An 18,611-nucleotide genomic window follows, 5' to 3' on the forward strand; every position below is an offset into this window, starting at 1 on the left:
GTAAATGTGAAAAGGATGAAATAATGATAACAGGTACAAGCAGTATATGTATAGCCGCTTTCTTTCTTGTCGGCTACGGTGCCAGCTGTTGTGACCCGACCTACGAGCACAACCATCGCCTCTTTGCAGTCGAATGCGGATGTATACGACCCACCACTGTCATTCTGCTTGAGTTGCCCATGCGCATAATCTTGCCAAAAACTTAGTGGCTTCTGTGAGACAGTTTCAGGGGCCACTGTCTGCTCTCTGCCACTCCGTGTGGTCCTCTGCACAAAACTAAGCCTAAAGGCGTGTTCACGCTGGCACGCTGTAGAAGTCACGCGACATTATTGGGCTGATTCATCATGGAGGGGGAGCTCAAAACATGCCACCAGCAACCTGTTTGCAGGGCGTACTTTGTTGCGACGCAAATTCAAGTTGAAGAACCCTTCAGCCAATCCATGGCACTGCAAGATGCGATGTTTACTGACCTCCACCAGGAGGTGGGAAAATGCAACCAACCAAAAAAGCCAAAAAAACTGCAAACCGGAATTATTTCTGGTTAACATACTTGCCTTCCGCCCTCCTTTTCTCCTCCTCCTCCTGCAAGAGTACACCTTCGTGTGTGTGCTGCATATTAAGTTGTTTGATACATAACGAGAAGTGTTAAGCCGAATATGTTGCGGCTGCAATCTTCGTCATGCGCTGAGAGCTCAGGCATGAGGCGATTCCGTGATCTGTTACTTTGCGAGAAGCAAACAAATGTACACCCACTACAGCCACTTGCGTTTGTCGAACAAGAAAATCTTTGGCTTCCGAAGTAGCATTGCGCATGAATATAATGCCAAGCTATTCTTCTTTCCTGATATAATTGTGTCTGCATGACTGGAATGTGAACTGCTAGAATTCAAGTGCGGTAGCAAGCGAAAAGTGCTGTAAAGGCATGAAATTCAGCTTTCCATCAAATCTTGTTCTGAGTGAGATCGAGAAGCGAGTCGCACGCCAGTGTGAACACCACCTGGTGTCGCTTGGTGTGGGATGAAGAAACACTGCTACATGACTAAGGCGACTCACCAGTGCGAACACTACATAAGACTTGCTCTACAGCAGCGCACTGTTTGTAGGAAGCACACTAGAAGGGGCAATGTAAGGTCACAGACAAAACCAACCCTTTTGTTAATTTCACTCTCACACATGGCCAGCAAAGCACCGGCCACACTCTGCAAAGCCACGTTGCCCAGGAATGTGGGGCTTTGATTAGTTTTCTTCCACTTCCTCTGGCGTTTGCAAGACCTAGCAGCTATCTTTTGTGCTGCCGACAGAGTGCAGAGGCACAACTAGCAAACCAAGCTTTTTACGAGAAAATGTGACTTATGCCTCCCTACCTCCCCCACCACATCTTTTCCAGTGCAAGCGGCGGCCAAAGGGATGAAGGATGTGGGAAAGAAATGGGGACTGACACCAGCACAGTTTGGAACCCAAGTAAAGAGATCACATGTTGTGTATGTTGAAGTTTCGTTTTACATAATTAGAGACGTGGGCCTGCGTTTATTTCTGACCCTGTGGGTTTGTTAATCAACAGTTATGACTGGCTGTTGAATTTTCTGAGCGGATCACGTGAAGCACTCGCCTTAATGTCTTTATTCATCTCTTCCTTTAAGATGTGGTCCTCAGACCATGTTGAGCAGTTAGGTCTAGTCAAGCAGAAGTGTCGCACAGCACATAAGCTTTCCTCTGTGCAATATAATTTCAGCTAGTGCAAAGAATCGGTCCAATATTGGGATGTATTCGCAATGCATTGGATTGATCCATTGAACTGGCCGGACATTGCCAGTACACTTCTGCTATTGGGCTGATGTTTGTGCTACCTGCAATGCTCTTTGTGTGAGATGTTTTTTATTCTCGGCATGGAGATGCACCCTTTTGCTCGAGTGGTGGTAGCTCTGTGCGACGCCATCCTTGTAATTCAGTATGCTCCCGTACAGTTTGTAAATACATCTCTTCAACTCTTACCAAGACTTGCCTGTTTTGTCATCCTTCCTCCCACACCTAATCATCGAAGGCTCTTTCAGTGAGAGATGAGAACAAACAACATGATAACAAATTACTCCAAAGATGTGCATACTTTTTATCTAGCTATAAGCTCGAATAACTTAGAAAGCATTCTTTAACTGACAGCATGCATGTGGCAGCATATATCAGCCGACAATGAGTTGATGGACATGAAGCTAAACCTAAAACCTTAATGGTTATTAAATCGAGTCCTAAATTCCTAAATGGTTTGACCTCCATGTCTACTCTGGATGTCCGCTAAAACTGTACAGTATGCTCCACTGTTAACGGGAACATTAGATCATGTGGCCTAAACACTTTACAAAGCACTGCCGCCAATAACTAGCGACAAAGGCCGGCATTATGTGCATACTCGGGAAGAGCAGCCAGCCATGATTACTGTGCGTGCACCTTGTGCAATCGTTTGTCGCCCACTCTCTTGGAAGTGCTCTGTAAAGCCTGCCGCCGCCCACATGGTCTCATGTTTCCTTTAACAGTGGACCATACTGTACATTCCCTGCAGATCTCTGCCCTGTCGATGGGTGGTCATAATTGGAAGGATCGGCTGTGTGCAAATGTCATAATGTGCGGCCTGTAAATATCTGCAAATATCTGTGGCCCCTTCGGGGGATAAATGCCTGGGGTATAGCTAGTATCCCGTACTGTGAGTGTGTCGTCGTCCAGTGGGCAGCCCTCAAGGTCGAGCACCTGCAGGCGGCCCAGCAGTGAGCTGCCCAGCTTGCGCAGGTGTTCTCCATCCAGCCGCCTGCAGCGCTCCAGGCCCAGGGCGCGCAGCGAGCTGGCCTGCTCACCGAGCAACGCCAGCGTAACGCCCTCTGTCTGCACACAGTCCGCGAGGTCCAGCAGCTCCAGCCGAGACAACAACTGCATGGTTCGAAACTGTTGCTTAGAAATACTGGTGTTCAGACGATTCTATCCTGGAGTTTGATTAGCTGCTCACTGTAATGTATTTCACACATCGATATGCGTCTGCCAGGCCGTGAAGTGCTACCCAGGTTCCCTTCTCCCACCTCATCTTGGAGAGGCCAAACTGACAGTGTAGTGATGTTACATGGTGCCAAATTTCTTCCTTTTCCTGATGTCTCTCAAGACTTTAATGGTACAATAAATGGTAATGACGAATATAGTGTGTTCTAAAGACATTGATGGTATGTGTAATGCCCACAGTGACAAAAAAAAAAAAAAAGCTGGAGCCACAAAAAAAGATATACGTATTATTTTTCTTTGCGATGTTCATTTGTTTGCAGCCTAGACACCACCCTAATCTGTCTAGATAATAAAGCTGGAAACGTTACCAAAGCACCATTGTTATGTGCAGGCTAAGTTTTATAAGTTCAGTTATAGGAAAGCACGAGGTGCAAGGCATTTGCTTTCATCCATTTTCTTTGAAATAGAACAATCTGCACACAACAAGTACAATGCGTTAAAAATAAAAACATGCATTAACAACACCATAACTTGCATAAATACAGGTTGATCGATGCCTGTAAGAATGGATGCCTATTAATAGCTTCACAAAGCAGCAAACGTGTACACTGTCAACTTCATGCAGCAGTCAAAACGAAATGCCACAAATTATGTAAACGAACTATTCCAATAAAAGTAGAAAGGAACACTTTCACTGTCCAAGACTTTCACAAAAAGCTTACAGCCCATTAGCATACAAGAAAACCAGTGTATTAGAAACAACGTGTGCCATGTGTAAGAATAATTTGGTTTAAAATAAAGATTAAATGGATAGATTAGACAGTGAGATAGACAGATAACTATTGGCACCCATTTTGTATCAAGGTGGCGGCGACCACTGCTTGCCTAAGTTGAAGTGGCTAATTCTTTTCTGGCTTTTGTACTCTGCTCCACCCCCCCCCCCCTCTTCCAAAATGTTAACCTTATTTCTCACTGAAGGTGTTTTTTTCCTTTTGTTGCTTCTCTCTACAGCTCAGCCGTTAATGTTGCTTTCACTATCAGTAATGCTCACAGCTACAGGAAGGCCTACTCTTTGACAACTGGGAGTATAGCTTTACAGTCTAACAAAACTCATACTTCTTTTGCATGCTACATATATATTGCGTGGTTCTAAAGCAACCTGATTTAGTCTCGAATAAAAGAACATTGCATAGTGTTTCCTGCTGGATTTCACCCTTACCCACTCAGTATCTGCACAATTCTTTCATTCCCATTTTCTACACCCACTTAGCTGTATTGATTTTGTGTTGCCTGTGTAGCTTGTCATTTTCCTCTATTGCTTGTCACCATCTTTACTCTATAAATGCCTGAAGACTTTTGTCGCCCACCTCTTCTCAGCCAATTTTCATAGTTGCTCTTGAAACAATATTTTGCACTAGGCTTCTCTGTTCTGAAAGGACAATCAACCCATATCGCCCTGTGCAGCTTCATCTGCTGTAATTTCATGGTGCCCTAAGCCTAACCTTTCTTTGGTTAATCTTTCAATTACTTCTGATTTTAAGCGTAGCACCACCTTCTAAAACTGATACAAGGACCATTACATCCTTCCGCTGTCCTCACATCACATCCCTGCACCGCTTTGTGCTTCTATTATGGCTGCATTCATCTTTTCCTATTGCGTCGGTATGTTCTCAAGGGTCTTGTTCCCATTTGCGATTCGCAGTGGTCGTGCGACCATTTTGTTCGAAAAGCAACATTGGTCGGAAAGTGACAGTCGCAGGCTGTTGAGCACTGCTCGATTTTCCAGCTTTTCAACTGCTGGCCACGAACCGGTAACCAATCACCGGTTCAGCTGAAGTGAACAGAAGTTAGCTTTACTCTATGTGATGAGCAGTCAAGATAGACACGTCTCATTCCAAATGAGACCAATTCAGGAAAGTGACCCACAGGTCGCATTTGTAAGTGTGAACATCGGTCAAGCTGAGCGGCTTCTTGGTCGCACGTGACAGCCGGCTGTGCACCGTTTGCGACTTGCAAGTGTGAACAGCCCTTTAAATGCTCTCATTCTCTCTCGATCCACATTTTCAGATATTTGTACTTCACTATGCGCGGTATTTTATGTCCCTGTATTGATAACCTTGTAGGCAATACCTGGTGGGGGTCCCTGCGGAAGAAACCCGGTGCCTGGAAAGAGCACGCCCTAAGGGCCAGGTGCCGCAGAGAGGGTGGCAGGTCGCCGATGGCAGGCGCGGCGCCCGTCGAGTCGAAGGCGAGCGCCATGTCCGAAAGCGTGAGTGCGCGCAGCGACGGACACCGGCGCCGCAGCTCGGGCAGCGTGAACGAGTGCAGCGACGGCGACATGCTGTGGAAGCCCTCGGCGTGGGGCCCCCAGCGGCTGCGGTAGAGGAAGCAGCCGCGCAGCCTCAGCTCGCGCACGCCACCCGTCACCTGGTGGCGCAGCAGGCGCCAGATGCGGATGCCTGACAGGGGCACCACAGACGCGTCCAACCGCCGCCGCAGCACGGGGTCATGGCAGAGCGTGTACCAGCGCCGGCACACCCTGCAGCAGTAGTAGTAATAGTGCGACACTTCAGTCAGGCACAACGCTTAGCCAAGTATTAGATGGCCTGCTGGACGATCCCATAGGCCAATGATTCTCTCAATGGGATCCGCGAGAGCTCCCACTGAAATGATCCCCCACCCTGACTAGTACAATCCCACTTCATGATAAGCGTGTGGGTCTAGGAACAGTGCCTGCATGATTTGTTGAAATTCATTTAGAGCGTTACTTTTTATCCTAGTTCGCTCCTCAGTTTCGCACCATCAGTATAGGCCCTGTCTGCAGCACAATGACATCGCGCCAATATGTTTCGCGGGAAGGAGGGGAGGGGGGAGGGGAGGTTCGTTGGCAATGCTGTACACTGTCTAGAGAAATGTGCCCTCGTCAGGCCTAACCGCCTTTTGTCATAGTTATTTCAGTTTTGAAAGAGAAATAAAAGAAGTGAAGTGAAATATATTGATGGTTGTTGGGGCTCCCCGAGGCAAAAAGGTATGAGAACCCCTAGCATAGGCTATGGACAAGCAGGCCCTGCTGTTCACCCTCAGTGCCAATCCAGTTGAGCCAAGCACAGACAGTGTGGGAGGGGGTGAGAAAGAAACCCGACTGCAATGCGCATCAGGCAGGAGAATAGGCAGTGGAAAATGTTGGCATAATGGGCAGGGCAGTTGGGAGATCACAAACCGCGGTGGAATTCGTGAAGGTATAGCCATGCGGGTGTGGTGATATTATTCAGCTGCACATGCCGAAGTGCGTGAGAAAATGGTTTGGTTGGTTTGTGGGGTTTAACGTCCCAAAGTGACTCAGGCTATGAGAGACTCCAACCCAGGAGTTTCCAACGAGTTCGATATTGAAAGCAGTTTTATTTTAAAAAAAATTAAAGCCCGCAAAGTTTAATAAAAGTATAAAGTTATACGGTATACCGTTATATGATTTCAGCATAGTCAAGTCGAGCAAGGCCGTCACCACAGAGATTAAAGTTGGTGACACAAATACACGTCGGGTGGTCTCATATACTGTGGTAACTAAAGATCGGTAGTATGCAAATGCCATAATGTGCGGCCTGAAATAGAAGTGCTTGCGCACCCAATTCGTGTTTGGCCTACCGTACAAGTTCAACCAATCTCCCCTCCTCCGCTCAAGGATTACCGACAATGTAGGCTGAGGGGTAGGGGAAGGGGCGCTATCCCGAAAAATACCAGGGCGGCCACATAATATTCAGAATTAATTCATTCTAAAACAGCGCAAAAGAACAGGGACGAGAGAACGAAACGTACAACACGAGCGCTGACTTACAGTTGTAAGTCAGCGCTCGTGTTGTACGTTTCGTTCTCTCGTCCCTGTTCTTTTGCGCTGTTTTAGAATGTATACATACCAACTCGCCCAGGCTTCTATTTTGGCAAATTCAGAATTAAGAATGGAATTTGATGAAAAATATAGAGAAACAAAAAGGACAATTGTTAAAACTTAAATATAAATTTAAAAATATAAAAGGCAGATGGCGGCAAATGTCATCCCCCTGTTTCTAAGAGGATGCTGCTAAGTTTGTCCATCCACCGAAATTCAAAGTGGCGACCTCAAAATTTTACCTCTGATCGAGCTGATAGGGTTTACAGGTGCCACTGCTGCCATGTCTTATCGCGTGTATGCACATCGGATGTTTCGTTTGCGGTGGTCAACCGACACCCTCATTCCGCCTTATGGCTTTGGGCATGTGCGCATCCGGGATTGTCGGCGCCGTACGGGTGCCATTTTTGTTTGTGACGTTCTTGAGAGGCGAGATTCGATTGGATACTTCAATTGAATGGTGCTGGTCAGTGTTGCTTGGAGTTGTAAGCGTGCTTTTGTGAGCCCGCACGCGCCATGATTACAGCGCTCATCATCCGCGACTGTACAAAGCGAAGCCTAATTCGCTCCACCTTCGTTGCCGGCAAGTCAGCTTTGCTTGCCGCTCGTCCTAGGATAAGTGCAAGTGGCTATAGCCGACACGCCAGAAAAGTGCACTGTCATCAACCGCCGATGCTATATCGCCCACATTGGGCTTTCTTTACGGGGTATAGGGCTTGGTTTTCTGGGCTAGTTGCATGTAGCTTAGCTGGACTGTTATAGGAAAGTGGGCACATTCAATTTTCAGTTCCGGGCAGTCCCGGACTACTTGCTGACAGGTGTCCGGAGTTCGATTCTCCTCGGGCAGCCTGGAAGCTCGATCCATCAGTACAGCTCGCGGGCAGGCGGCCATTCTGAGTTAGACTCCAAGCGCATTCTGAGTACTTTTCGTGTTCCTGCATATAATATTGTGCGCTAAACCATGACACAATCTCTTTAGGACGTTTGAATCTTACATCTTCGCTTTCTTATATTGAATTTCATTACACAAAGAAGTGTTCAAAGCCCCGAGAATTGCTTATTTGTGCTATCCGGTTCCTCACCTGTTTTGCAACATTTTTAGAGCACAGGTCTGAAAGCATTACAAGCACACCGCTTTGTGCTGCAGCAGTTAAGGCTTTATGTAAATGATTTCAGAAACGGTTTCGTCTGTTTTCAAGCGCAGTAGTGAGCTGGGCCCTTGGAAAAACTTCGTGAGCAGCAGCAGCAGCAAGCAAACCCTGCAAAACTGAGTTCTGTAAAGCGCTTCACATTCAAGCATGTCACGCTCCGTTCGCAAAAAGCAACACTTGATTCGCTCCTCTGTTATTTATCTTTAGTATTACACGTACGCCAAATGATAAATGTGCGCGAGATGTCATTGCAAAAGTTCAACCGAGTCATGATGGCTGATGGTTGGTATGGTCTACTAAAGAGCAAACAATCAAGAGAGCTTGCAAGGTCACATGACCTTGCAAGCTTACCGTGAGAGCGGAAGCCGAGACCTGACAGCAAGTAGTCCGAGGCTGGAAAATCAAATGTACCTTGTTGCGAAAGCCTGAAGTACCACTCAAATTTGAGCACGTCCCCAGAATGTTTGTCTCTCTAAGTGGGCATGTACCTCGCATTATGTAGTGGCGGGCTGGGGGGGGGGGGGGGGGGGGGGGAGGAGGGGTGTTGTGTGATGGGATTAGATGGATCCCGGGAGAGCATTTCTCGGGATGCGGCATGTGCATGCTCCTTTCGCTCTGCCCAGGCATTTCTCGTGGGAAGTGAGTACCTATACGAAACATCTAGCTATGGCGTAAGTATTATTACATCGTTGTCTTAAATATATCGCCGCAATCGATATTCTGTGCGCAGAACACACATTCGCGCTGTGCATTTCACGCAGTCGTCTTCACCAACTTCCCCGACTCATCAAAAGCCTCAGCCGTTCCACCAACACCACCAAAAATAGTAGTAGCACCTAGCTCTATAACACCATCTATTTTGTATAACTTAGTGGCGGACAGAAAAGACCGTAGGAAAAGACGAGCGCTGGCAGGATGAAATACAGTGCCCTATAAGTTCGACATCATGTCCTCAACTGGAATTTTTGAAGAAGATACCGGAGTGGCTTGATTATTGAGCCAGCATGATGTGGAACTTTGCACGCCGGAAATACATGCTCTCAGCCACACTAGCCACACTCTCCATGAAATTTCACTGTATTGCTTGGAGGAGCTATAGATTTTAAATATGTGCTGCTTGGAAAATTTCAGACAGACTCTCTAGAAGTGAGGCCTGGAAGATATCAACAGATGTGTGGTTCCCAGTTGCATGTCACAGTTTGGCAGATTTAAGTGCCCGAGAGCAAACTGCGGCTGCAGAAAGTTGTGGTGAAAATCGTAACTGGTCTTACTCGTTTATGGAACAATTCCCAGTTGCTTCCTATTGCCTATTGAGTTCCTACTGAGTTTCCATTGGAATCAATTGGGAACTCAGTCGGAACTCAAAGGGAACCAACTGGTACCAGTTGGGAATTGTTCCATAAACCAATAAGACCAGTTACGATATCTTTTAGACTTGGATGTAATTGCGCGTCCAATGTCAAAGACAGCTGCCATTTCCATTCTTTAGCACTTTCAAGTGGACATTAGTAATGGAGACATTGAGAAATAAAACTTAAAGGATGCCAGCAGTGACTTAAGTTGCTGCAGATTGTGCACACGTTGCACTGTAGAAGATAATGTGTGCTTCTTGTAAACAACGCTCGTGCTGGAAAACACAGCTGGACCATGATGAAAATGCATTCATTGCAGGTATGACAAGAAAGGGTTGAAATTCCTCCATGCATTGGTTGTTAATGCAGTTCCCTTTACTGTGATAGTGCTTGACAAGCTAGGAACTCAGCAGTACGTTTCACAATTCCTTGCCCTGGCTAACCAGGAGGAGGCACTGGTGGCACTTGGATCTCATGTGCTTGATAGTTTTGAGGAGCTTGAATACTGCAACTCAGGGCATTCCCGCAGGAGGTCATGCACCACATCCTGAGTGCGGCAGTGAATACACTGCTCAACAATCTCTGTAAAAAAGCAAATGACAAACTGACTGTTCCGAAAAGAAAGCAAAAACTGCAAACTCTGCAGAAGAGAAGTGACTGTACGCAAAAATACTGTTTTTATGCTTTTCTGTTGTTTAAGACCATTCGGTTTCTGTAAATATAATTGTCATGCTATTTGAATGGCATAATAACTGTACTATTTCATCTTGTTGTGATCATGTTGCAATCATTTTTTTTTTCTGAATTTATGCTGTTTGCTGTAATAAATCACCCGTTTCTTCAACAAACTGTAGCCATTCGTTCCACGCCTGTTTTCTCCCGCATTGTGGTGTATTTACAGTGCTTTAAGCGCAGTGTGTGGTGCCAATAACGCATAGATTAGTATTCTGCGGTAATCACCTGACGAGGCCTTCATGCGGGCGAAATTTACTTGTTGAAAGGAAAACTTGTTGTAGTTCTCTGCTTTAATGTTTGTCTCTAGCGCTGTTTTCCTTTCAATATGTTCTACCAACTCGCCTGTTCGGCTGTAGTCTTGAATTTTTTTTGTGTGTAACATCCTAGTATTTAGTGTAGGGAATAATTATTTATGCACAGAATACATAAAGCCACAGAACTAAAAAAATCTGTGTTCATTTGAGAAGAGTGTTCTGTAATAGCAGCTCTTATTAATATTATTGGTCCTTACATGACCAAAACAATGGTACCGATGGTCTCGAGATAAGGAACACACTGAAGATCCGTTGGGCGAGGTGAAGCTCTCTTCAAGGACCATACCTCACGCTGGACATCACGGCAGCACGCAGAAGCCTCAGTTCTAGAGTCATTCGATAATTTTCAGAGTACCACGAAAATCCCATCGCGTGCTGGCAACTATGACCGGCACGGACATTAAGCTTCCAAAAGCTCGAGGCGCACCTCTGGCGCGGCTATATTCAAGCCAAATACAGAGAACATTTTGAAAGCAGCATGGGCATTTGCCTATGCATTGCCTTAAAGAGTGCCGCAGCTACTTTAGAAAGAGTAGAATTTGCGAACTATGGACGGTAAGCTTGTATGGAAGGCTGAGCGGCGGTCTGCATGCTGATCATTCCAGTCCTGCCAAAGAGCTTTATAGAGTAATCCGACACCTTGCTGTTCTGTTGTGATTTTCGTGGCATCGTAATCACCCGCACTTTCTTGCCTTTCTCAATTACCATCGTAAATGATCATATTGAATGATTATAACAATGCAGATGCCAACTGTACATCGTCACACATGCATGCGCACACTTTAACGCAAGCTCACTCGTGCTTGCTTGTTAAACATCTTTATTGAAGCAATTAAAATCATTATAATAAATTATTATCACTCATCGCTAAACATTGTTGTTTCCAGTCGGTTGCAGGTCATACAGTCGTCGTTTGACGTATTAGTCGTTTCGTAGTCCTGATGAGTCATGTCATTGTAATTATTATCACTCATCGCCAAGTTTTACACATTTCCAGTCAGTTGCGGACATTCAAGTCGTTTGACATATTGGTCATTTCGTAGTCATGATGAGTGGATCATGCCTAGTCATTGTAGTCATTACTACTCATAGCTAAGTATTTACTAATTTCCAATCAGTTGCAGTCATTTCAAGTCGTCGTTTTACATATTAGTCGCTAGTAGTCATGATGAGTCATTGCTAGTCACTGTAGTCATTGCCACTCAAAGTTAGCAATTTAACTTATTTCCAATCAGTTGCAGTTATTACAAGTAATTGTTTGTCATATTGGTCATCTCATAGTTATTAGCAGTCATGATGAGTCATGTCTAGTCTTTTTACTCATTTCTAATCATTTCAACTCATCATTTGACATATTTGTTATTTCGTAGTCATGATGAGTCATATCTACTCATTGTGGTCATTACAAGTGATCGTAATCATTTGACATATTGACCATTTTGTTGTCATTAGCAGTCATGATGAGTCATGCCTAGTCATGTAGTCATTACCACTCATTGTTAAGCATTTTTACTCATTTCCAATCAGTTGCGGTCGCTACAAATCGTAGTTTGACATGCCGGTCATTACAAGTCATTGCTAGTCATCATTATAACTAATTAGCAATAGTCATTAACTATGTCGATGTCCATAGCATTTATTCATCACCTATCACCATCAATCGTTTCAATCTTAATCTCCCTCCTCAAACGTCCGCTATTTGCGAGGGGCACGTATTAGCGCACAGACGCGACGCACAGATCACGCGTAAACATTTTCGCTAAACGAGCCAGCCTAGAAAGGCTTTCGTCTTAACAAAACTTTCCGGACTCATGCACGTTGCTGCAGCCGAAAGCGCTGCAGCCCGGCATTCTGCCGCTAGGCACTTCTTACAAGAAAAAAAAAAGCCGAGCAACAAAACCCAGCTGCTAAATAGAGCAATCTCCGTACACGCACTGCGGCGAAAGGCGTCCACGCTGTGCCTGCTTGGAAGGTTGATGGCGAAAGTGGGCCGCGTCGCACCACGTTACCCAAGCTGACCAATCGGTGGCCTAGCGGCGCGGGGAAAAGAATCGCAGTACTCTGAAAATTATCGAGCGACTATCGAGTTCATCTCGGTGGTGACGGTCTGACACGGGATATAAGCATCCCTGTGGGTACGATTCCTATCTCGAAAGCGCTGCCTCAGTGGCAACTACTACCAATTCGGCCCTGACACATCTCGTGAGGTCACACAAATTGACCCTGACACGTGATCTCATGAAGTCACAAATCGACCCGGACACGTGGGATCGTGACGTCACAAATAGGCCCTGACAAGTGGTCTCATGACTTCACAAGTCAGCCCCGACACGTGGGATCATGACGTCACACAATCGGCCTTGACACGTGGTCAGGAGTCATTCAGTGATCACGCAACGGAAGCGCAAGCGTCTGTTACCAACACACTGAAAATTGAGGAAAATTTCGCTGCAAGCCTCAAAAGGAAATCGTGCTGGGTGCTCGACGGCGATACACTACGGGTGAAACCAGGGAATCCGAGAATATTCTTGGTTCCTGCAAGACGATATGCACTCCGGGGGCACATTTATGTGCCACTCTTGGAAAAGGCGGTCGCTACCCTAAATCCGCCAGTGCTCGTATATAATCAGTTCCCAGGACATGGAAATATAAGACAGCATTAAGACCCAGAAACTAGAGCAGACAGAGTGTGCGGAGGACGGAGGTTAACAGCCGAGAAGATAGCCAGAATCAGAACAGGTTCAGAGGAGGACGTCACTGTTAGGCTAAATCTAGCAAAGCAGACTCTCGAGACCAAGCTCTTTGCATGGGCGGAATCTAGGACGGGTCGGATACTGCGTGCGTTGTTAAAATTGGACACGTGGCAGCGTTCTCCAAGGCAGCCGCAGCAGTCCCGAGATTTCCTCAGGGCGCAGACAGCAACGCGAGACAAGCCTGCTCGCGGCAATGCGACGTGTTCGACGCTTCAAAATGGAAATTCATCGTCAGTTGTCTTATGTCGGGTTTACTGGCACATAGGCACATAGTGAGCAACACAAGGTAAAAAAAGAAAAACAACAACAACAACTATTTGTTGTATTAGACTATAAATTTGATAAATCTACAACGTGGCTAAGAAGCAAAACAGAAGTTTGGGCTATAGTTGGTAAAGATTCATAATGCAAAAAAAGCGCAAACTACAAGACAGAGACGAGAATTGGAAACGCTGAATCTTAACTGAAGTTTGAATGAAGAAAACGAAAGTGCCATCTGCACACGTCAAAGCCACGTGAGCGCAATGTCACGCATGGTAAAGATTACTAATCAGAAATGGAATGCACCCGGTCATCCAAATAGCTGAATTCCCTATCTACATGGCCACGGAATGTGCGTTAACGCACCCACTGACGTATTGCCTAATAAAAAAGGGCTTTCATAACCACTTGGGTGACCTTTATATTTGTTCGTTTTCTTCATTAAAACTTCAGTTGAGAGTCAGCGCTTGTGGTGTTTCCTACTCGTCTCTGTCTTGTGTTTAAGTTTGCGCTATTTTTTTAATTGTGGTTAAGAAATTTACTTTCTTTAAAAACTTAAAAACGCAAGGAAAGTCGACAGCTGCATTTTCAGTCAGGGGCACCATTGGATGAAAAAAGATGTGGCCGTTTTAAATGCCTCCACTGGCATTCTGAAGCGGAGTCTGCTGTTTGGTTCAATTTGTTCTTCAATTCAGACTCTTCACTTATGCAGTCTTTATGGGGCTGTTAACTTTCTTGATTTTAGCAGTCTGGGTTAGCGAAGCACATGCTTCTTAGTACCATTGATACCCATGAGATTATTATTATTATTATTATTATTATTATTATTATTATTATTATTATTATTATTATTATTATTATTATTATTATTATTATTATTATTATTATTATTATTATTATTATTGCATGTCCTTGTGAAGCACCATAAAGCGACAGAAATGAACACATCATTCTCTACAAAATCCGGCACTGACACTGTAAGCGTTGTGAGCGAAAAATCCAGTACACCTCTGACAGGAGGTACGCAGCAGGGGACATGGTTGTGGTTTGGTTTTGGCCTATGGAAGCGAAGGCTATGAGAGACGCCGTAGTGGAGGGTTCCGGATATTTCGACCACCTATAGGGTTCTGTAACGTGCACTGACATCGCACAACACACGGGCGCCTTGCTTTTCGCTCGCCTCCATCGAAATTAAAGCGGCCGCGGAATTCGATCCCGCAATCTCGCGCGCAGAAGTCGAGCGCCCTAACCATTGCATCACGGCGGCGGGTTGTGCTAATTCCCTCAGACCACATGACATGCCAATTTGGCAGCAGCTGCCAAATCAGGTAGCTCCTCTGAGATGAGAGTGTGAAGTTAGAACCGAACCCGGTACCCTTAGATGCAAGCTTGCTTAAAGTGGGGCATTGTATCTACGTCGGCTGCGGTTTCTTGCAAATGTATGCTGCATTTGTGAGATATATAACTAAGGGGTCAGTTATTATGCGAGTAAAAGTGCGTGTGGCCACAAAGGGAGCCCTCAGATGGGAGTCATTACCGCTATCGCGTTATACTCTTAAATGATAAGCCTTTCCCCTACTTCCGTCCGTGGGGCAAGGAGCAATTAAAGACAAAGACTTCACAGTTATGCCACGGCCTTCACCAGCAATCTGGCGTAGAGGCGAAACCTCAGCCGTGACCTAAAAGGCGTTAAGATACCCGGGAGTAAACGTTACACGCCCCGGTATCTAAATTCTCACTAAAGAGGAGATCAGGTCACACTCATAACTCATGACGTGTGCGACTGCTGGTGGGAAGATTCCGAAGACGCTGAATAAGCAGAGGCGGCCATCGCTCCTCCTTCCCCCCCACAACCTGCCTCTCCGTCACCCTTAATTATAGTTATCTTCCTCCCTAGCGCCTCACCGTCACGCGCAAGAAATGCTGACCCTCAAATGCTCTCAGCATCAACAAAGTTCGAGTTAAAAGTTTCCGCACAGCCGACATGGCGTGCATCACGAACCCGGTTCGATGAAAGGGCTTATCGTATGGGAGCACGGGGCGAACCCGACCGTTTATCCGTGCCTTCAACTACACCGCGCAGCACTCGGCATAAATAGAGATTAGGGTAATTCTAGAGTCTGGAACTTGGCCAGCGCGCTTGCCTTGTAACTCGCGCTGCGAAAACAGTCTGTTTTTGCTGTCGCAAGCGTGCGCGACGAAAAGAAATCCCGTCGGAGTTTCCTACAAACGCGAAAATAAGATTATCTCCGCTTGGCCCTGGTAAATATTCGTCGACATTCACGAGTGCAATAACACTCAGCACCTGGTTTGGCTTGCGTATCTATAAGTCAGTAAGAGTTTCACAACTGGCGCTTCTCAGCCTGGGCACATAGGATTAATTTCGGGAATGTTTGGTTGATTTGGTTTAGGATATGAGAGGCGCCGTAGTGAAAGGGTTCGGAAATTTCGACCACCTGTGGTTCATTAAAATGCACTGACATCGCACAGCACACGGGCGCCTTGAGCTTCGAAAAGCGGCTTCCGCAGCCGCGGGGTTTGGGGCAAGCGTAACAAGTCCTAAAACGGAGTGCAAAATAGGTTGGCTTGGTTGGTCTGCGGGATTAACGTCCCAAAGTAATTCAGGCTATGACAGACGCCGTAGTGACTTGCTTTTCGCCTCCATCGAAAGGTGGCCGAATGCCGAATAATTTCCTACCTAAGAAAAATGATGCGCGATACACCAATGGCTGGGTTCCACATTGCATAAACGTAAAGCCGTCATTCACGTAACACATTTGCTTGGAGTCTTACACCGTGCTTGGAGGCGATGCGGCTGCAAGCAGTGAACAACCAGGGGGTGGATGGAGGAGACTACACCTACAGCCTCGTTACGTACGGCTAAAACCGGAGTGAAAAGGAGAGGGCTCCCTGTTGGCCGCATAGGTATGGTGAAGAGAACTTTACTCAGTTTAGAGCTCCGATGAGGGCTTTCGCTCGGCCGTCCGAAACAGATCTACAGGGAAGAAGTAACCACGGGCAGTGGCCCATGCGGTAAGAAGGTGTTATATGATATAAACTACACCGCGGCAAGAACTGCCGCAAGGAAATAGGCATATACATTAGAACACTCGCTCACTATCGTTTCAAAGAAATGCTTCATCTAATAAGCCTTCGTATATCGACGGCAATTTAGCCTCGCGGGTACAGCCATGTTGAAAGCAGCAAGCGAAACAGCTCACAGATCGTAGAGGCCAACTTTATCGCCAAGACATACGACACATAAGTGTCAAAGCCCTATCGTCACCCCGCAACAAGAAGAAATAGCCTTTCTGGCTGGGAACGTGCCTATCGAGAGTAATCTTAGCGAACTATAATCTGCACTCTTGACGTTGGTCGTGACGCGCGAATCACCGATTTGTATTTACGTCGGTCTTCTTTTAGTGGTTAATCAGCGCTGCGCCGTTTTCGTCTCTCACGTGCCTTTCGCGCTCCTTCAATATGCGCTTCGTTGGATCATAAAGTTGCTAGGTTTAAATTTGCATCAACTATAGGGTTCGCCCTCGTGCTGGCCTTCAGGCTCGCCGCGGTTTCCGGGCGTCGTTCGGTCAAGTCTGCCAAGAAAAGGAGCTGACGGCATTTCACGCTTAAACCACGCGATCACAGGGTGGGCAGGGATTTTCTGCCTGACCTTCACAGCGTACACAGTGCGCTTCCTCGCCTTCACCGTGACGCCGCTGCGTGAGGTGCGTGCTTATGAGGTCGCCTGCGGTCTGCTCGTTAGGGGTATGACTATACTGAGCATATCCAAACCGACGGTGAGACATTCCAGTCTCTAAAAGGCGGCACAGCCACCGGCATTCAGACACAGACTCTCGAAACTGATGCAGCTGAGCGGGCAAAAAGAACAAAAAAAAAAAAAAAAAAAAACTCATTGGCGCTAGCCCCCCTTTCCTCTTTCTTCTGTATAGCTCTTCTCTTCTTGCTCTATATTGCGTGTTTGTGCACTCGTTATAATTTAATTATACCCTCTTTTTTTTGGCTTCGTCGTCAGAACATACTGCGCCGTCCTCACCGGGGAAATTATGCTAACGTCAGAACCTGCCGTGACGTCTCGCTGACACATCTCGCGGAATCTCACGGACACATCTCGCAGACACGAGCTTTCACCATGAGTGAAAGGCTGTCGCATTGAAATTTGTCGCATTAGAAAAGTTTATGCGTGCCAATAATCCACTGGGAACGTGGCAATTAGCCACATTATATACTGCTACAAACGGCGAGCATGGAACGTCGAAGCCGAATATCTCTACACGAGGGATGCCTTATTTATAGGCTGATGCAGGTGAATTTTGACCAGCCGGAGCTGCCTGACGTGCGTCAAAAGTCGAAACCTGTTAACAAGACGATGTCTTCCTATTTCGTATACGTATTTGCTCTGCTAGAGCTCCCCGCTCCACACCGACCGGCTGTGTTCGACATATATTTATTCATACCTCAAAGATCTCCATATGAGACTTTACATGAGAGGTGGACATTAGTAATGCACAGTTACCAGATTTGGGGTAAATACCGCGCTGAAAGTACACGCGCGGGATAACTGTTAGTACGACCTTTGGGAGGTATTCGATGCGTTGGTTGGGTAGGCTGACTTTCATATCCTCTTGGGAGGAAAGGGAACGGGGGGGGAGGGGGGGGTGTAAAATCTTATGATCGAGGCAAAAGCTTGAGATTGGACGGCGAAGAGCGACAAGATGTAGCTGAGATTTCATTGCAGTGATATGTTAGAGAGTATAGGGTGAATTTCAGGAAACACACCGAGTGACACAATTCTGAACGCCTTCAAGGACATTCGTAAGATTATAAGAACTGGTGTGTGGATCAAAGATAGTGCTAGAACATCTAAGTTTAAGGTCGCACAAATTTTTGCAAGCTATCATAAAGATCAGCAAACGTCCTGGGTCGGCCCCAAGCAGGCAGGGAGTCACGTCGACCGTGTGCGACGCGAGGAGGGTCGCGTGTCTCCGCGGCGTACGTGCCTTGCGAAGGATGCGCCCACGACGATGAGCGTCCGGCAATTACGCGAGCAGCGGAAAAAGCACCCATTGCGCACGGAAACGGGGTCGAGATAAGCGCACTGTCGCAAGGACGCGCCGATAAGCAGCGCAAAGCGGAGCAGCGTGCTCTTCCGGTGGGTTGCGTCA

At 46.5% G+C, this 18,611-nt stretch overlaps 1 protein-coding gene across 2 annotated transcripts in view; it reads right to left on the reverse strand.

Annotated features, from left to right (window-relative positions):
- Positions 1-18,611, reverse strand: part of LOC146178860 (F-box/LRR-repeat protein 12-like) — a 32,761-nt gene that overhangs the window by 2,795 nt on the left and 11,355 nt on the right. The window contains exons 2-3 of one of the 2 annotated variants that reach the window (XM_084578600.1): positions 5,110-5,518; positions 2,695-2,916 (exon numbers count right to left, since the gene is read on the reverse strand). In XM_084578600.1, the coding sequence (XP_084434726.1) occupies positions 2,695-2,916; positions 5,110-5,518 (631 nt within the window). The remainder of the gene's footprint in view (positions 1-2,694; positions 2,917-5,109; positions 5,519-18,611) is intronic. The other variant, XM_084578601.1, reaches the window with a different exon arrangement.

This window comes from Amblyomma maculatum, chromosome 9 (assembly GCF_055883805.1).
Source record: "Amblyomma maculatum isolate TAMU_Amacu chromosome 9, ASM5588380v1, whole genome shotgun sequence".
NCBI classification, from domain to species: domain Eukaryota; kingdom Metazoa; phylum Arthropoda; class Arachnida; order Ixodida; family Ixodidae; genus Amblyomma; species Amblyomma maculatum.